General features: G+C 41.4%; 1 protein-coding gene across 1 annotated transcript in view; it reads right to left on the reverse strand.

Moving 5' to 3' along the window:
* dmgdh (dimethylglycine dehydrogenase) overlaps positions 1 to 19,402 on the reverse strand; it is a 144,807-nt gene that overhangs the window by 102,192 nt on the left and 23,213 nt on the right. Inside the window, exon 5 of the mRNA XM_043706890.2 lies at positions 14,260 to 14,464. Coding sequence (XP_043562825.1) covers positions 14,260 to 14,464 — 205 coding nt within the window. The remainder of the gene's footprint in view (positions 1 to 14,259; positions 14,465 to 19,402) is intronic.

Here is a 19,402-nt window from a genome sequence, read left to right on the forward strand (position 1 = left end):
CTAAAAAAACTTTTACTATCCTCCTTTATATTATTAGCCAGCTTACCTTCGTATCTCATTTTTTCTTTGCGTATTTCGTTCTTAGTAATCCTGTGTTGTTCTTTAAAAGCTTCCCAGTCCTCCGTTTTCTCACTTATCTTTGCTATGTTATACTTTTTCACTTTTAACTTTATATGTTTCTTAACTTCCCTCGTCAGCCACAGCCACCCATGCCTCCTCCTAGGAAGTTTCTTCCTTTTTGGAATGAACTGATCCTGCAACTTCTGTATTATACACAAAAATATCTGCCATTGTTCCTCCACTATCATCCCTGCTAAGGTATTGCACCATTGAACTTTGGCCAGCTCCTCCCTCATAGCTCCATAGTTCCCTTTATTCAACAGAAATATTGTCACTTCCGATTGTACCCTCTCCCTCTCAAATTACAGATTGAAGCTGATTGTATTATGGTTACTACTTCCCAATGGCTCCTTCACTTCGAGGTCCCTGACCAATTCTGGTTCGTTGCACAATACCAGAACCAGAATTGCCTTCTCCCTGGTCGGCTCCAGCACCAGGTGTTCTAAAAATCCATCTCTGAGGCACTCCACAAAGTCTCTTTCTTGAGGTCCAATACCAGTTTCCCAGTCTACCTGCATGTTGAAATCCCCCATAACAACTGCAGTAACATCTTTGTGACAGGCCAATTTCAGCTCCTGAATTAACTTACATCCGACATCCAGACTACTGTTTGGGGGCTTGTAGATAACTCCCAAGAGGGTCTTTTTACCCTCAGTATTTCTCAGCTCTATCCACATTGACTCTACATCCCCTGATTCTAGGTTCCCCCCTGCGCAAGGGACTGAATATCATCCCTTACCAACATGGCCACCACATCCCCTCTGCCCGTCAGTCTGTCCTTACGATAGCACGTGTAGCCTTGACTATTCATTTCCCAGGCCCTGTCCACTTGAAGCCACGTCTCAGTTATCCCCACAATATCGTATCTGCCAATTTCCAAAAGAGCCTCAAGCTCATCCATCTTATTTCTAATGCTTCATGCATTCATGTATAGTATGCGCCCTTTTGCACCCTTTTGCACCCTTAAGAACTGTAGCGTTCAAGAATGCAACTACCTTCTCAAGGGCAATTAGGGATGGGCAAGAAATGTTGGCCCAGCCAGTGCTGTCTAATTCCTGTCACAGGATAAATTATGAAACAAAGCTTACAATTGTCTGAGCGCTGTATGTTGAAACCATTTAGTCCTTATATTTCTGACCACTGAGACAGACAAGTAACAACCACACTTGAAGGATGGTGTTATTTCTGCTGTCAGAGGAGAAAAGATTAGAAAACATAGCCTCTATAACCTTAAAGAATTTACAATTAACCTGTTCAGTTACGTTATAACACACCTCTAGAAAAAGTGGGTCCTGAACCTCAAGCTTCTGATTCAGAAGTAGGGACATTGTCACTGCACCAAATGTGCTCTTTTTATAACGTTAACTGTAATTGTTAGTATCTGAATCTGTAAAGGTGATATTGAATACCGACGAGTTAAAGGTAACAAGACGAATGTGTGAGCTAATTAGTTAAGGGTTCATAATGGTACTAAGTGGAATAGAACAAATGTGTAGTGCCATTTGAAAGTAAATTACAAGCATGAAGGAACACAGATGTAAATCAGTAAAAGCCAATGCAAAACTGATATCATCAAACATTTCTTCATACCGAATGATTAATATTTGAATAGTTATTGCTTATAATAGTGGAGGCAGTTAGAGATGAATATAACTGTCAATGAAAGGGAAAGCTAACTGTGTTCGATTAGCTCTCTCAGCTGTATTTATCTGTAAGGCCATAAGGCCAAAACAAGTCTGTCCCTTTCTGATATATCAAACCAGGAGCTTGTCTACTCACTCTAGAAACACATACAGTTGTCTCTTGATCTCATTCCCTTTTTCAATCATGGTTGAAAGAGTATTTCAGATGTTCAGGAGAATGGGGATGCTGTTCAGCATGAATTTGCTGGTTGTATGAAAAATACCAGCAGCAGCTGGGAGAACTCAACCTCTTACTGCCACAAAACTTTTGAAAAAATAGAGCAGCCAGGAGTGCCCATAAGTACTGGTATACCCGGGCATCATCGGTAATTCAGTTCTTATTGTTAAAGTATCATTTCAGCTGGAATCAGATCCATTATTCCATTCCAACACCATTACCAGTAAGTTCCTGTGATTCGGATCAGGAACACCTGAAATTCTCTTTCAATCAGTGTCCGAGATTCAAAAGAGGAATTCTGGATGCTTGGAAAGCGGATAATGGGGACTTTGCTGTATATGTCCATATTCCTTAAGGCCATATATGTTTACGATGCCACAGTTATCTAAGAATCACCAAGGGGGTGAGGTTTACAAGCCCAGCCTTTGTATTTAAAGGTAGAGATGGGGGTTCATAACATAACTTGGGCAAGCTTCCTGATAACTTTCCCCTCTCCCCTGACCTATCCCCCTTATTGTCTATCCTTCAGCCTATAAGGCCACCTAAAGGTCTCATTGCATCTCCACTGCTATAAAACATGCGCAGTGGATGACAAGAGCACGCCACAGACCAGCCGTTTTCACTACATTTCCATCCTGTCAAGATCCACATCCACTTTAGCCATCTCCCATACAGACTCTAAACGCTGAACCCCTCAGAAACCTCACTGAGATGTGCTGAAGCAAAAATCCCTGGTTTCCCTGAAGTTGTGGATTCATCACTTTTCTTCTTCCAACTGCCTGTAGTTCCTGCAGTGGTCAGTACTTGCTTCTGGGCATTAACCAGGGATTTGCTTAGGCCTGTATACAATCAAATTATCTCACAGCTCTCTACAGCAAGATCTCCCCCTAGAAAGGGGCATTTCTTGCTTTGGGCAGATGAGTACCTGGTCAACACAACCATTGTTCAATTGGACAGTGTCCCACCTCTAAATTTGACAAGATCAGCAAGCACTTTGGAGCATTGCTGTCCTCTGCCAACACCACCATTTACTCCAGGAGTATTCACATTAACAAGGAGTAGCTTTTTGACTGTACTACTAACCACATTGTAAACTGCTCTCCCATGTTCTCTTCATGTTCAGGTGCAAAATGCCCGAAGGTTTTCTTGTCACTGATATTGAAGGCTTCCACTGCACTCCTTTCAGATCTTCCCAGGTTTCCATGCCCCCTTGTGCCTTAGCTCAGAGTTTGTTCCTGTCTCTTTTTCACCTTGTCCACAAGTCATCACCATATTACTTGACCCAATTTGCACTTATCTACATTTTATTTATTCTTTCATGGAATGACGTCATTCCCAGCCAGGCCACTTCTAATACATGATCTGAGCAGCATACTTTAAGAGGGTACTTTAAAAGTCAACCACATTACTGTGGGTCTGGACGCAAATGTAGGCTGGACCAGTAAGCAGGTCCCTAAAAGGCTTTAGTGAACCAGAGCTGCTGTTAACAATGATCAATTTCTGCTTACTATTACTATTCAACTATGGAAGGATTTGAACCTATGTTCCTGAAGTATTAACAATAATGATTAGCATTACTAATGACCTGACTACTGCCAGCACACTGCTAAAAATCATACAACACCAGGTTATTTACACACATAATTTATAGCAAAAGATCTCAGTGTCATGCAACTGAAATGATATATTGAACAAACCTACATTGCTGTTAAGTCTTTCATCTTTTAGAATGAGTTTTAGAATGTATGCTCAAACTGTCAGTAAATGTGTAAATGCCATGCAATAAATTCTGTGTCTTATGATCCTGCTCCACAGCTACTGGATAAAGGAGCAGTGCCCCGAAAGCTAGTGCTTCCAAATAAACCTGTTGGACTATAATATGGTGTTGTGTGATTTTTTAACTTTTTCCACCGCAGTCCAACACCAGCTCCCCCACATCATGGTCCTCACCACTAAGTGCCTAACATCTTTTCTGACCCCATTAGGTAGTATCTCCTTCCCTTTCAAAATCACCACCATCATTGTCTTCAGAAATCCATCTTTAACTGCTCTCTACTTACAAAGTATCATCACCAAACCTTCCAAAGCTACCGCACATGTTGTGTCATCTAAATTTGTGACAATAATTGCCATTACAATAAGTAAATCACTCCAATTTTTTTCTGTCACGGTCACAACTCAAAGTCACATGCTTCACCCTGTGACCATGACACATTATCCTTCCTCATCATTCTTAACTGCTCTGTAACCTTTAATAGAGTTCTACAGCACCTTTCATCCAGTTCCACAAGCCTCTCCCCTTTCCATTCACTATCTCAGGGTAAAGCAGGCGTTTTGCAATCTTGGCCTAAAGGATCCTGTACCAATAACCGACAAATCAAATGTTATTTACAAAATACTCTGCAATGACTGTAACAAATAATACATCAGACAGACAGGCAGAAAACTAGCCACCAGGATATATGAGCACTAACTAGCCACCAAAAGACATGACCCACTATCACTAGTACCCTTACACGCAGACAAAGAAGGACACCACTTTAACTGGGACAACACATCCATCCTAGGACAGGCTAAACAGAGACATGCACGGGAATTCCCAGAGGACTGGCATTCAAACCAGAATTCCATCAATTAACACATCAATTTGGACCCCATCTACCAAACCCTGAGAGAAAGAACCAGAAATTATATCACCCACCTTAACAGACCAAGATACATAAAAAGAAAGTCGCATAGAACACCAGCTTCAACGGAGGCTCACTCATGATGTTACCTAGCATGGCAACGAAACATCTGAGGACAAACTTATCAGCTCAGAAAGCAAACTTACAACCTGAATCTTGGCCTCTCAATTAACAAGTGGAGCCTTCAACCTCACCTAATCCTGTTCAGAAAAACCATTTACTTCTTCCTCCATGACGTCACCTCAGCCCATCTATCCATCTGCTATTGTTTCCTCCACACTTGCAGTTACCGAAGATCTATGTGAGGTGTCTCATCCATCATCAAGGCATTTTCAAGCTATCAGTCTACTCTACTCATCATTTGATGCCCTAATTCCCATTAAAGAACATTACTCATTTTCACCAGTGGCAGTTCCCCCTGGTATGGACTCAGCTCTGCTTCCTCAAACCCTAGGAATGTAAATTTGAATGGATCTGACACTCAACTGACATATCCATATCGGTTCTTTACGACAAAATTGTTCCCTATTCTAAGACCATTATACAATACAACATTAAAATCTAGATTCTGTTCAATACTGCAAATTCTTTCCTTTGATTCCACTCCCCTGTCTTGTCCACCCTTTCCTCCAATAAGTATGAGGAGCTCGTGGGCTTCTTTGACACTAACATTGAGATCATTCCATTGTGATCTTTTTTGCTTCCCTTACTTCCTCAAGACTAATGGGCCAAGCATCCTCTATAGATCACTCCTATCCTAGCCCAGATCTTGCATCTCCAACCCTCTTGGTAATTATCCTTTCCATGTGTCCTATTCTAGACAAAAAGAGGGAAATCTTTACTATATGTTTCCATTAGAAATACCACAAGATCACTTGATATTTCTCTCTAGTTCTCTGTAATGGCTATTTTCATCTTGAACACATTCTGGGCACTGGTGATAATCCTACTTGCTTCAATAGGAATTGTGTCACTGTGATGTAATGGAAACTAAAGGCCTGGGAGTAAAATATGAAACTCCGCAGTCCAATTGTTACAGAAAAATCCATTTAAATAAATGTGCTGATGTCCCATTAATAAAGATTAGGCACTTATCGTCCATTCATAAGCTGACATCACTAAGCCAATAACTTTGATTCTCTGTATCAATTGGATCAGTTAAAATAAACATGGCCAAAGCAATTTTTTTAAAAAAAGAATCATTCACTGTATCATATCATGATTAGCTAAAGGCTCCATTCTATGCATCATCAGAAAATATTGGATGGAACATTTTCTTCCAGAAAGATTACTAACAAAATAATTTAAATTCTTGGCCTTTCTAACAAAGGCTCACCATTATCTCCAGCAGCTTTGCCAGAACCAAGGCCAGAAAGACCCGTGTATATCTATGCCTGACATTGGGTTTGGAATGTCCATCCACTTCAAACAAGGGCACAAAGGCAGCGTAGCAACAGATTCACTACATTCATGGTCCAATTTCCCTGACCTAAAAGCTGGTTAGGTCTGATTAGGATTGGTAGCTGCTATACACAGGTGAATGACTGTGTGGAGTTTGCACATTCTCCCCGTGTCTGCGTGGGTTTCCTCCAGATGCTCCAGTTTCCTCCCACAGTCCAAAGATGTGCAGGCCAGGTGAATTGGCCATGCTAAATTGCCCGTAGTGTTAGGTGAAGGGGTAAATGTAGGGGTATGAGTGGGTTGCGCTTCGGCGGTTCGGTGTGGACTTGTTGGGCCGAAGGGCCTGTTTCCATCATGTAAGTAATCTAATCTAATCTAATATCTAATTAAGGTGGATCAGTGGTTAGCACGGCTGCCTCTGCGCCAGGGACCTGGGTTCGATTCCAACCTTGAGAGACTGTCTGGATGGAGTTTGCACATTCTCCCTGTGTTGACTTGGGTTTCCTCCAGGTGCTCTGGTTTCCTCCCACAATCCAAAGATGTGCTGGTTAGGTGAACTGGCCGTGCTAAATTGCCCATAGTGCTCAGGGATGTGTAGGTTAGGTGCATTAGTCAGGGGTAAATATAAGATAAGGGGGAATGGGCCTGCGTGGGTTACTCTTCGGAGGGTATGTATGGGTTTGATGAGCTGAAGGGTCTGTTTCTAGACTGTAGGGATTCTATTATGAAGACTCCATTAGTGACTGTGGGAGGCCAGACATGAATCATGCACAGTGTGATGATGCTGCTCCTTTAACAAGGTTAGGTTGTCATTGGTTTCCTTTCAGGAGGTCACAAAGACACATGCTCTGAAATGTCTGGAGTTGATCTACTTGAGTAGGCTTTTAAGTTTAAAAAAAACTTGTGCAATGAAAGCGGAGTGGCCAGTTCTCCCAGCTCAGCTTTTCTCTGGTTTGGTTTGGTTTTAGCAGTGTGGCTGCTCTCTGAAAGTAGGCAGTCGCTTGTGAAGCTGCTGGACCCAAAGAAACAGGTCCATGCTGATGCTCCCTCTCTCTGACATCTCTCCTGTAAGACCCTGTGTTGTATTTTTCCTTCTCTTGCAAAGGGGTGTTTATAGGGATTGTTGCAAGAATTTGGAACAGCATCAAGTTGGGATAGTCTGTTGGGTTTTCGGATAGGTTAAATTATTCTGTGTTCTGTTCTCTTTTATTTGTGTTTCATTCAGTAATCTTGTAAATAAATTCTGTTTTGTTTAAAAATAAGTGGTTGGGCGAGCTGCATCACTCCTGGAATATCCACTTTATTCCTGCTTAAAACAACTCGCAAAGTCAGGGTTTGGGCTACTTTCTTGAAATGTTTTGAGCGGGTCCGGCTTGGTCCATAACAGACTGGGGGCTCTTTGCGGGATTTGTTACTATAGTTCCGATTTGGGGTTAGGGTTGCTGGACTCGAATGCAGCGAGCGGTAGATGTTAATGTCTTTTGTTGAGGATGTTCACTTCAGTTGGTTTAAACAGTGCTTGGGGTAGCAATGGCTCTTTCGGTCACGAAGAGTTTTCTTGGGGTGAAAGAAGTGACTTTAAGGGTTTTCCAAAAGGTGATTAAGGCCAAGCTGCTGGAATTAGTAGACAAGCTGGAGTTGGAGCTGCCTCCTTCTGTAAGGAAAGGAGAAATAATTACAGCAAGAACTCAGCATTTAAGTTTGCTGGAAAGGATATCAGAATTTTTAGAGGTGGCTATAGTTCAATTGAAAATGAAGCTGCTTGAGTTAAGAGGCAAAAGACAAGGAGAGGGCAACAAAAATGAAATGGTTTGAATTACAATTAAAAGCAGAGGAAAGAGAGAGAAAGAGACAGAGAAAGAGACAGAGAAAGAGACAGAGAAGAGAGGGAGAGAGGCAGGTGAGAAGGAAAGGAAGAGAGAGAGTGAGTTTGAACTTCAGAAATTGGCACTTAGACAGGAAAGTCAGCTTAATAGGATGGAGATGAAGGCTGAAGGTAAGCTTATTGAGGAAGAGAGTGAGGATAAGCAATCCCCTGGTATACAAAGGCCTGGTGAGGATCTGTTTAAACATATTCAGGCATTGCCTACGTTTGGTGAGAAGGATGTGGAAGCCTTTTTTATCTCATTTGAAAACAAATGCAGTGGCCAGTGACCATGGGTGTTGTTGATCCAAGCAAAGCTTGTAGGTACAGCTAGTGAGGTATTCACATCACTATCAGAGGAGGTATCTGGGGAGAATGAGGAGGTGAAGAAAACCATTTTAAGTGCATATGAGCTTGTGCCAGAAGTCTACAGACAAAGTTTCAGGAATCTAAGGAGGGACCCTGGTCATTGAGTTTGAAAGGATCAAACAGAGTAATTTTGAGAGGTGGATAAGAGCATTAAAATTACAACAAACCTATGACACTCTTAGAGAGATGATTATTTTGGAGGAGTTCAAAAATCCATTTCCTGAAGTAGTGAGAACACATGTGGAAGAGCAGAGTTAAAACAGCAAGGTTAGCAGCTGAAATGGCTGATGATTATGAGTTGGCCCATAAATCAAAGTTTGACTTCCAAAATCAATTTCAGTCCATGAGGGATAGAAATTGGGGAAAAGAGAAATCCTCGCGTGGAAAGGTGAAAGGTAGATCTCAGTGAAGAATATAAGGATAACTTACCACAGGGTAAAATGGAAACCCTTGAAGGGGAAAGAGAATTTAAAAAGGTCAGGTGTTTTCACTGCAATAAAGTAGGCCACGTGAAATCACAGTGTTGGTGGGTTAGGAAAAGCACTGGAAAGCCAGATGAGGAAAACAGGATAAGGCAGTGAATTTTGTTGGAGTGGTAATGGAGAGCACAGTGGAGGCTAGAAAGCTGCACCAAAGTGTACAAGCTGGTCGGAGGTTGGTTAAAAGGAAGTGCCAGATCTTCTAAAACCATATACGTGTGAAGGTAAATTTACTCGCATAAGCCAGGAGCAGCAAGTAAAGAGGTTACAATATTAAGAGATACAGAATCCTCTCAATCTTGAAAGATGAGGAGATATGTACCTCTGAAGGTGTATTGCCAGAAAAGGTACTTAGAAACGGGAATCACAGTGAGTCAAGACGGGCTCAATTAAGTAGAGTGAGGTTAGAGTGTCCAGTGAAGAATGGAGAAGTCATGGTAGGAGTACTGGTCAAACTCTCAGTTCCAGAAATACAACTTGTCCTTGCTAATGATATAGCTGGTTCACAGGTAGCACTGCTGCCTACTGTGGTTGAAAAGCCAATGGAAAATCATCCAACTGAGCAACTGTAGGACAGATAGAGTCATAGAGTCATAGAGATGTACAGCATGGAAACAGACTCTTCGGTCCAACCTGTCCATGCCGACCAGATATCCCAACCCAATCTAGTCCCACCTGCCAGCACCTGGCCCATATTCCTCCAAACCCTTCCTATTCATATACCCAATCCAAATGCCTTTTAAATGTTGCAATTGTACCAGCCTCCACCACATCCTCTGGCATCCCATTCCAGATACGTAACACCCTCTGTGTGAAAAAGTTGCCTCTTAGGTCTCTTTTATATCTTTCCCCTCTCACCCTATGCCCTCTAGTTCTGGACTCCCCGACCACAGGGAAAAGACTTTGCCTATTTATCCTATCCATGCCCCTCATAATTTTGCAAACCTCTATAAGGTCACCCCTCAACCTCCGACACTCCAGGGAAAACAGCCCAGCTTGTTTAGCCTCTCCCTATAGCTCAAATCCTCCAACCGTGGCAACATCCTTGTAAATCTTTTCTGGACCCTTTCAAATTTCACAATATCTTTCCGATAGGAAGGAGACCAGAATTGCACGCAATATTCCAACAGTGGCCTAACCAATATCCTGTACAGCTGCAACATGACCTCCCAACTCCTGTACTCAATACTCTGACAAATAAAAGAAAGCATACCAAATGCCTTCTTCACTATCCTATCTATATCTTGGGATTTTTCCTGACTGTGTGGTAACAAAGTCACAAAGTCACCAGTTGAAACAGGAGAAATTAAAGAGTACAGATAAGAAAGTTGAAGTGGAATGAACAGAGACCCTGTTTGATCAGATGGTTGATACAAACCAGGAGCAGATAGATGACAAAGGAAACATCTTTAGCTCAGATAAATTAACTGAGTTACAGCAGAAAGATGAAAATTTAAAGTGATTGCATCAAAAGGCATACATGGAAAAAGAATCCGAATGTATCCCTGAATGTATCTTATAAATGATGTCTCAATGAGGAAATAGAGACCATCACATATTCAGGCAGATGAGAAATGGTCAGAAGTTCAACAAGTCATATTGCCAGTGGGTTATAGAATGGAGGTATTGCGAGTTGTACGTGAACTACCATTAGGCAGTCATTTAGAGGTAAGAAAAACCAAAGCTAAAATACAGAAACATTATTACTGGCCTGGACTGCACAAGGATGTAGTTGAATTTTGCCTGACACATCATACATTTCAGGTAATTGGAAAACCACAGGCAGTAATAAAAACCGCACCTTTAATACCTACTCCAGCATTTGAGGAACCTTTTACAAGAGTCTTAATTGAATTTGTAGGACCCCTACCTAAAACAAAATGTAGGCATCAGTATTTGTTAACAATAATGGATGTGTCCACTAGATTTCCAGAGGCCATTCATTATGCAATATCACAGCTAAAAGGATTACAGAGGAATTACTCAAATTTTTCATGAGATACAGACTACCCATAGAGATACAATCAGATCAAGGGTCAAACTTCACATCAAAATTATTCAAAGAAGTTGCGGACAGCCTAGGAATAAAGCAATTCAAATCTATTGCATACCATCAAGAGTCACAGCGAGCACTAGAAAGGCAGCATCAGACATTAAAGACCATGTTGAGGGCTTTTAGTTAGGATTATCCAGATGATTGGGATAAGGGAATTATGTTTGTAGTTTTTGCGATCAGAGATGCACCACATGATTTGATCAAATTCAGTCCATTTGAATTAGGTTTTGTGCATGAAGTGAGGGGACCACTAAAATTGATTAAGGAGAAATTGGTAACTCATAATTCAGAGACCACAATGTTTGGACTAGATGTTAAATTTTAGGGAGTGATTAAATAGAGTGGGGGAGTTGGCTGGACAGCATTTAAAAGTATCACAGCATACAATAAAACAGGAAACAGACAAGAAATCAAAAACTTACCATTTTGCTATTGGAGATAGGGTGTTAGTATTATTTCCAGTCATAGGTGAACCTTTAAAAGCAAGGTTTAGAGGACCTTACCAAGTCAAAAGGAAATTGAGTGAGGTGAACTATTTGACAAGGACTCCAGACAGGAAGAAATCCCACAGAGTGTGTCATGTGAATATGCTCAAAAGGTATTTTGACAGGGAAGGAAAGCAAGAGGCCAATGTGTTATTGATTACAACACAGAGGGAAGAACCAAGTCCAGAGGATTCTGAATTGGACATTCCTCAAATTAAATTGGACAATGACAAAGTTGTCAAAAATTGGGGTAAATAATTGAGTTACCTTCCAGAGGAAAAGCAAAATGACCTGAAAGAGCTATTACTATCACATGGGGAGATATATGGAAATAAATTTGGAATTATTAACCTAATTATGCATGATGTAGATAAAGGAGATGCTGTTACAATAAAGCAACATCCCTATCGGCATAACCCTCTAAAGTTGGCAGACTCAAAAGGATTTCGAACGCATGATCCAAGACAACACGATTGAAGTGAGTTACAGTAATTGCAGCTCACCCATAGTCATGGTGCCAAAGCCAGATGGTACCCAATGGACTATCGCAAAGTCAATCCTGTTACAAAAGACTGATGCATATCTGATTTGGAAGACTGTATTGAAAGATGGGACAAGTAAGTTGGACTTGCTTAGAGGATACTGACAGGCACCTTTGTCCGAAAGACGAAAGACAATTTTGGCTTTCATAATGCCGAATGGACTGTAGCAGTTTAAAGTCATGCCATTTGGTATGAAAAAAGTGCCCACCACGTTTCAGAGATGAACCAATAAGGTTATTTCCGGATTACCCAATTGTGTAGCTTATGTTGACAACCTGGTGATTTCACACATGGAAGGAACATTTGCAACATTTATCAGAATTGTTCAATTGACTTTGGGAGGCAGGCTTGGAGATAAACCTGGCTAAATGTGAATTTGCCAGAGCCTAAGTCACCCTCCTGCCAAGTCACCCTCCTGGGCCATGTTACTGGACATGGACAAATGGTCCCACACAATGCAAAAACAAAGATAATTGGGAAGTTTCCCACACCATCAACAAAATGAGCATTTCTATGATTCCTTGGATTAAGTGGATTTTATCAAAATTTTGTACCGAATTTTAGCAGTTTGGCTGACCACTCACTGAATTGCTAAAGAAAGGTAAGAAGTTTCAGTAGACAGCGAGCTGTCAGAAGGCATTTGACAGCCTGAAAGCTGTGTTAACTACTGCCTCAGTATTAGCCATACCTAATTATGCAAAGCCATTCAAGGTGCCTATCGATGTGAGTGACATGCCTGTTACTGCTGTGCTCTTACAGGTAGATGACAAGAAGATTGAAAGACCTTTGGGTATTTCTCCAGGAATTTGAATATTCATCAACAGAAATATTCAATAGTTGAGAAGGAGACTTTGAGCTTGGTGTTAGTGTTCCAATGTTTCAATGTTTATGTTACCAGTGATGTATCTGAAACAATAATTAACATTGATCATAATCCATTGACGTTTGTGGAGAAATTTAACAACAAATATTCCAGACTGTTCAGATGGAGTTTGTTGTTACAGCAATTCACTTTGAAAATTGTGCATGCGGCAGGACGAGAAAACGTGATTGCCAACACATTGTCGAGACTTGAATGAGATAAGGAGTCGTTCCGTGGCAGGAGTAAAACAGATTGAAACAAAATGTAGTCGTGCATATTTGTATGATTATTATCAACATAATAGATATGTGTGTTGTACAGTACTAACAATTTAAGATTAAGGGGTTTTAAAATGAAGCCACCTTTGGATATTGATAGTTCTTTATTTAAGGGGGGAGGTGTGATGATGCTGCCCCTTTAACAAGGTTAGGTTGTTCTTGGGTTTTTTTTCAGGATGTAAACACACAGGCTCCGAAATGTCTGAGGTTGATCTACTTGAGGAAGTTTTTAAGTTTTAAAAAAAACTTGTGCAATGAAAGCGGAGTGGCCAGTTCTCCCAGCTCAGCTTTTCTCTGGTTTGGTTTGGTTTTAGCAGTGTGGCTGCTCTCTGAAAGTAGGCAGTCGCTTGTGAAGCTGCTGGACCCAAAGAAGTAGGTCCATGCTGATGCTCCCTCTCTTTGACATCTCTCCTGGAAGAACCTGTGTTGGATTTTTCCCTTTTTTTTGCAAAGGGGTATTTATGGGGATTGTTGCAAGTATTTGGAACAGCATCATTAAGTTGGGATAATCTGTTGGGTTTTCAGATAGGTTAAGTTATTCTGTAATCTGTTCTCTTTTGTTTGTGTTTTATTCAGTAATCATGCAAATAAAATACTGTTTTGTTTAAAACTGCATCACTCCTGGAATATCCACTCTACACCTGCTTAAAACAACTAGCAAAGTCAGAGTTCAGTTTACTTTCTTGAAATGGTCCATAACAACAGTGAATCCACAAAGATCCAATGCTCTCTCTCTCTCTCTCTCTCGCTCGCAGTGTGAGTACAGACATTCTTCTCATCTAGTTATACTTACAAGAGGGGAGAGAGAGAGAGCATTCATCTTCTTCCAATGAAATAATCTGTGACATCAGGGGAAGGCAGGGGTCCAAGAAATGTCCTTGGTGTGTGGGCTGCCAGGAACATACACCAGAGGGATTAAAGACAAATATTCTACACTGTTCAGATGGAGCTTGTTGTTAATGCAATTCACTTTGAAAATTGTGCATGTGGCAGGACAAGAAAATGTGATTGCCAACACATTGTCGAGACTTCATCTCCTTGGTGAAGTCACCCTGACATGAGTATCAAAATCACTGACCCACAGGTTTTCAAGACCTTGAAAAGTTTGTTTGCTGTCAGATCAGTACGTAACACAAGTAAATTGTCTCATGCATATTCTCTCATGGTGCCATTTCAAATAAATGCATGCCAAAGTACTGTGAAAGACCATAGTTTGTAAGATTGTGTCGAATGATTCTTTGCAGACAGACCCATACCTGCACAGTTCACTATGCGGTTTGCATGAATAATACCGTCTGGTGTTTCCACATCCCATGTTCCATCAAACCGTGATGAAAGTCCTGTTACTGCAACAGGATAATACAGCTCAGCTCCATACTGCCTTGCTCCAGCTGCCAAAGCCATGGTGAGAGAATAGGGGTCAATGTGGCCATCTCCAGGATTATACAACCCAGCAAGAACCTAGAGCACAATACGTTACATAGTTAGATCAATGTCAAATGCTTCAGATATAAACATTACAGCAGGTGTAATACTTCTCTTTTTAAAAATGTAATCCAGAAGGACAATGCAAACAGTGTTCTCTTTAACAGACTCAGCGAGTGGAACTGCTGGGCTCACACTCTGCCAGGCGACCTACATTCGAATGGATTGACACTCACCACTAGGAAAGGCCATTAACCCCATCCCAAATACAACAAAAATGTCTTTGAGTGTAAAGGCAAAACATGTTCCCATGAATAGAGTTAGAGGCCCCCATCTGATCATAACACTGAAAGATTGGCTGATATTGTGCGAGATCATCCCTAGATTTTGCTCTCAGCTTTCCTCTAACACAGTGCATTTCTTGTCATAGTTATCGAACGCAGCTATGATGGAAATGTAATACACTGTGTCCCTCATGAAGCATGATTGCAGCAACAAGAACCACCCCCACCCACAGTGTTTACAACACCTACTGTCGTATGTTTCCAGGTTGAAGGCCCAGTTTGAATGTTAGCTCATAGCTGAATGGGCCGAGTGAATGAATGAACGAGCGGCTGTGGGTGAGGCATATGAGTAAGTGAGAAAGGTGGCTGAGGCTGTAGGGTACCAGATCAGTGAGATGGCAGCTGGATGAAATGGTAGGACATTATTATGGCAGTCAGTTCTGGGGAGTAGACAGTTGTCAGAGGCAGTGTGGTCAGGGGACATTGTTGGCAGGTTAAGTGAATAGTCAGGGAAGGGTCAAGAGGTTATTCTTGATGGGATTGTGGTTGTGGGATCAGTTCTGTGCTTACCCAGGAGTCGGTATAGGTTTTTGCTTCAGTCCGTAATTATCCAGGAAAGTACATGGAAACTGGCTAACATCTCCAAGTCTAACCTAGAGTCAGACATATTCGCAGAGGCTCACAGGAGCAAGGAAACTGCCTTTCAGAAGTTTTAATTTTACTGTCAATTCCCATATGGGTCACCAGCGCAGAATTTAAAAAATTTATTCCCAGAATGTGGGCATTGCTGGCTGAGCCAGCATTTACTGTCCATCCTTAATTGTCCTGGAGACAGTGGTGGTGAACTACCTCCTTGAATCACTGCAGAGAAGGAACAGCGATATATTTCTAAATCAGGATGGTGAGTGGCATGGAAAGGACCGTGTAAGTAGTGATGTCCATACGTATCTGTTGCTTTTGTCCTTCTAGATAGTATGGTCATGGGTTTGGATTGTGCTGCCAAAGGAGTCATTAGAGAGACACTGTAGTGCATCTTGTCAATAGAATATACTGCAGCTACTGGGGCAACTATGTGAAGGGAGTGATTACTGAAGGTGGTGATGTGAGAGACAAAAAGATCTGCAGATGCTGGAATCCAAAGTAGACAGGCAGGAGGCTGGAAAAACATAGCAAGCCAGGCAGCATCAGGAGGTGGGGAAGTTGACATTTCGGGTGTAACCCTTCTTCAGGACTCGGGTGGGTGTAGGGGGAGCCTCAGATAAGCAAAGTGGCAGGGGCATGGTGGTGAAGTGGAGATAGATGAAGACATGTAGAGAGTACGACCTGGTTGGTTAATAGGAGGAACGAATCCAGTAGGTGTCAGGGAGGAGTGGAAGGGAATGGAAGGGGCTGGGAAGGAAGTTGGGGGATGGAAGGGAGGTTAAAGCAGGCTACTTTGTCCTGAATGAAGTCAAGCTTATTGAGTGTTATTGGAGCTGCACTCATCCAGACAAGTAGAAAATATTCTCTCTAACTCCTCACTTATGCCTTGTAGATGGTGGAAAGACTTTGAAAAGTAATGTGGTGGGTTACTTGCTGCAGTATTCCGAGTCTCTAACCTGCTCTTGTCACCACTGTCTTTATCTGGCTCATCCACCTCAGTTTTTGATGAATTGTAACTTCCAGGTTATTGTTAGAGAGGGCGAATAGAATGATAGAGTGGATAGCAGGAAGCAGTGTTTAGAATCCCTTGTTAGAGGTGGTCATCGTCTGGCACTTGTGTGGCACAAATGTTGCTTGGCATTTATTAGGCCAAGCCTGGATATTGTCCACATCTTGTTGCTAATGGACAAGGACTCATTCTGTATCTGAGGAACTGTGAACGATGCTAACATTGTGTAATCAACAGCCTACATCCCAATGTGATGATGGAGGGAAGGCCATTGTTGACGCAAGTGAGGATGATTGGGTTAAGGTATTATGACTTTGTGCGTGTACTATACCTTTAAGAGTGTTGAAAGGCTGGCAAGGACTTAGCAAGCACACAGAGAACTGGAAAATTTAAAATGTAACATTTGGCCAAACAGCTAACAGTAGCTGGATTACTATGAAACAAAAACAAATTTAAATTTGGCCAACGAGTTTAAGTTATGCCCCAAGATACTGAATTCCAATCAAGTTTGAATTTAGTATTTTGATAATATTAAAACCAATGAAATGCTTCAATGTTTTGGGGTATACATTCAGACATTTTGAACAGTTAGCCAGAGTGGGAGAACTGCCAAAAGGCCAACAGATGTAGGCTGCTAGTTTAAGAGCTCTCATAAATGTACCTGCCTGTGGAAGAAGTTTGTACAGCAGAACATAGAAACTGACCTGGACAGAGAATCTACAGAAAAATCCAAAGAGTAAACTCGGCAAAGTTGACTGGTTTTGAAACGTGACTTATTTTTGTAAATTGTAATCAGGACTTTTTTTATCGGACTGGTATTGTGGAGGAGGAGCTAAAAGATAGGCATAAGAGAAAAGAGTTGTAAATAGTTGTTAGTTAATATTCTCTGTTAGACTTAAGGAATAAAGTTATTAATTTTTATTTTAAATAGTGACTTTTGGGATAGCTTTTTGCCTCCCGAATTTTAAAGATTACAGCACAAGGGTGAATCATTTCTGTGTTGCTGGTTTAAATTAGCAGAGGGGTTTACCCCATGGCGTAACAGTGTGGGGGCTCGTTGTTGGAATTTGAACAGTTTGGGTCTCGGATTCGTGATGTGAACAGGTTTAGACAGATTTGAATAGATTTGGGGTATGATAAAGCGCGGCAGATTTAAACACTTTAAATAAAACATAGGTGAGAAAAGTTGCTTAATTTAGGTGACTTGTGGTTGATTAAATTAAAAGTGAGAGAAATAGCTCTAAATATTTCTAAAGAGTTTCTGGGATTTGAAGGTAATTCTCAAATTTGCCAAGAAAGTTTAGAAGGAAAGAAAAAGGCCCTAATTTTAGAATGAGCAAATAAGTTAGATTTGGGTTTAATCAGAGACAAAAGTAAAGCTGAAATTGTAAGGGAATTACTCAAACACTTAGGTGTATCTGAGAAATGGACAAGTACAGTAGAGGTAGAAAAACTTAAATTACAATAGAGGAAAATGGAGTTAGAAGATATACAAAGGGAGAGAGAAAGAGAGAGAGAAGAGAGAGAGAGAAGAGAGAGAGATACAGCAAAGAGAGACAAGGTTCTTAGCTCAGAAAAAGAGAGAGAAGAAAGGGAGAGTGGAAGAGAGAGAGAAGAAAGGGAGAGTGGAAGAGGGAGAGAAGAGAGAGACAAACAGAGAGAGGAAAAAGAAAGAGAGAGAAGGTTCTTAGCTGAGTAAAAAGAGAGACAATTTGAATTTGAGAAGGTAATTCAGGATTACCTTACACTGAAAGACTGAAGCGACTGGGCTTGTATACCCTTGAGTTTCGAAGATTGAGAGGGGATCTGATTGAGACATATAAGATTATGAAAGGATTGGACACTCTGGCAGTAGGAAACATATTTCCACTGATGGGTGAGTGTCGAACCAGAGGACACAGCTTAAAAATACGGGGTAGACCATTTAGGACAGAGCTCAGGAGAAACTTCTTCACCCAGAGAGTGGTGGCTATGTGGAATGCTCTGCCCCAGAGGGCAGTGGAGGCCCATTCTCTGGATTCATTTAAGAAGGAGTTGCATAGAGCTCTCAAAGATAGTGGAATCAAGGGTTATGGCGATAAGGCAGGAACAGGATACTGATTAGGAATGATCAGCCATGATTATATTGAAAGGCGGTGCAGGCTCGAAGGGCTGAATGGCCTACTCCTGCACCTATTGTCTATTGTCTATTGTCTAAGCTGTGACTTAACAGGATGGAGATTAGAAGAGAAGGTAGTGACATACACAAATATGTCAAAACTCTGCCACATTTTGATGAGAAAGATGTTTTAGCCTTCTTTACTTCATTTGAAAAAGTGGCTAGGCAGATGAGTGGTCCAAGGATTTATGGGTAATGCTAGTTCAGACTAAACTGGTAGGCAGAGCTAGCGAGGTATTTGCCGCGCTGTCAGATGAGAGGTCAAGAGATTAGGAAAAGGCCATCAGGCTACTTTAATTGCTTATGAATTGGTACCAGAAGCATATAGACAGCGGTTCAGAAACACAAAGAAGGAACCAGGTCAGACTTATGCTGAGTTCAAAAGAATTAAACATAGTCATTTTGAAAGATGGGTGCGTGCTTTGAAGATAGGTAGGACCTTTGAGGCTCCAAGAGAGATTATTCTGCTGAAGGAGCTTAAAAACTCACTTCCAGAGACAGTAAGAATTCATATGGAGGAATAGAAAGTTCAGAAAGTGCGAAAGGCAGCAGAACTAGAAGTTGCAAAAGATAAGTGTCCGGCCAGAATTTTGTGCTGTGAGAGATAGAAGTTGGGAGAAGGGGAGATCCTACACTGAGAAACAGAGTAGAGAACACTGGTATGAGTTTATCACATGTTAGAAAAGAAGCCCAAGAGGGTGAAAAGGAAGTCATAGAATCTTGGAGTCATACAGATGTACAGCATGGAAACAGACCCTTTGGTCCAACTTGTCCATGCCAACTAGATATAGAGTCATAGAGTCATAAAGATGTACAGCATGGAAACAACCCTTCGGTCCAACCTGTCCATGCCAATCTAGTCCCACCTGCCAGCACCTGGC

This window comes from Chiloscyllium plagiosum, unplaced genomic scaffold (assembly GCF_037043375.1).
Source record: "Chiloscyllium plagiosum isolate Xiang-an unplaced genomic scaffold, Cpla_swu_hap1 HiC_scaffold_2, whole genome shotgun sequence".
Classification (NCBI taxonomy): Eukaryota; Metazoa; Chordata; class Chondrichthyes; order Orectolobiformes; family Hemiscylliidae; genus Chiloscyllium; species Chiloscyllium plagiosum.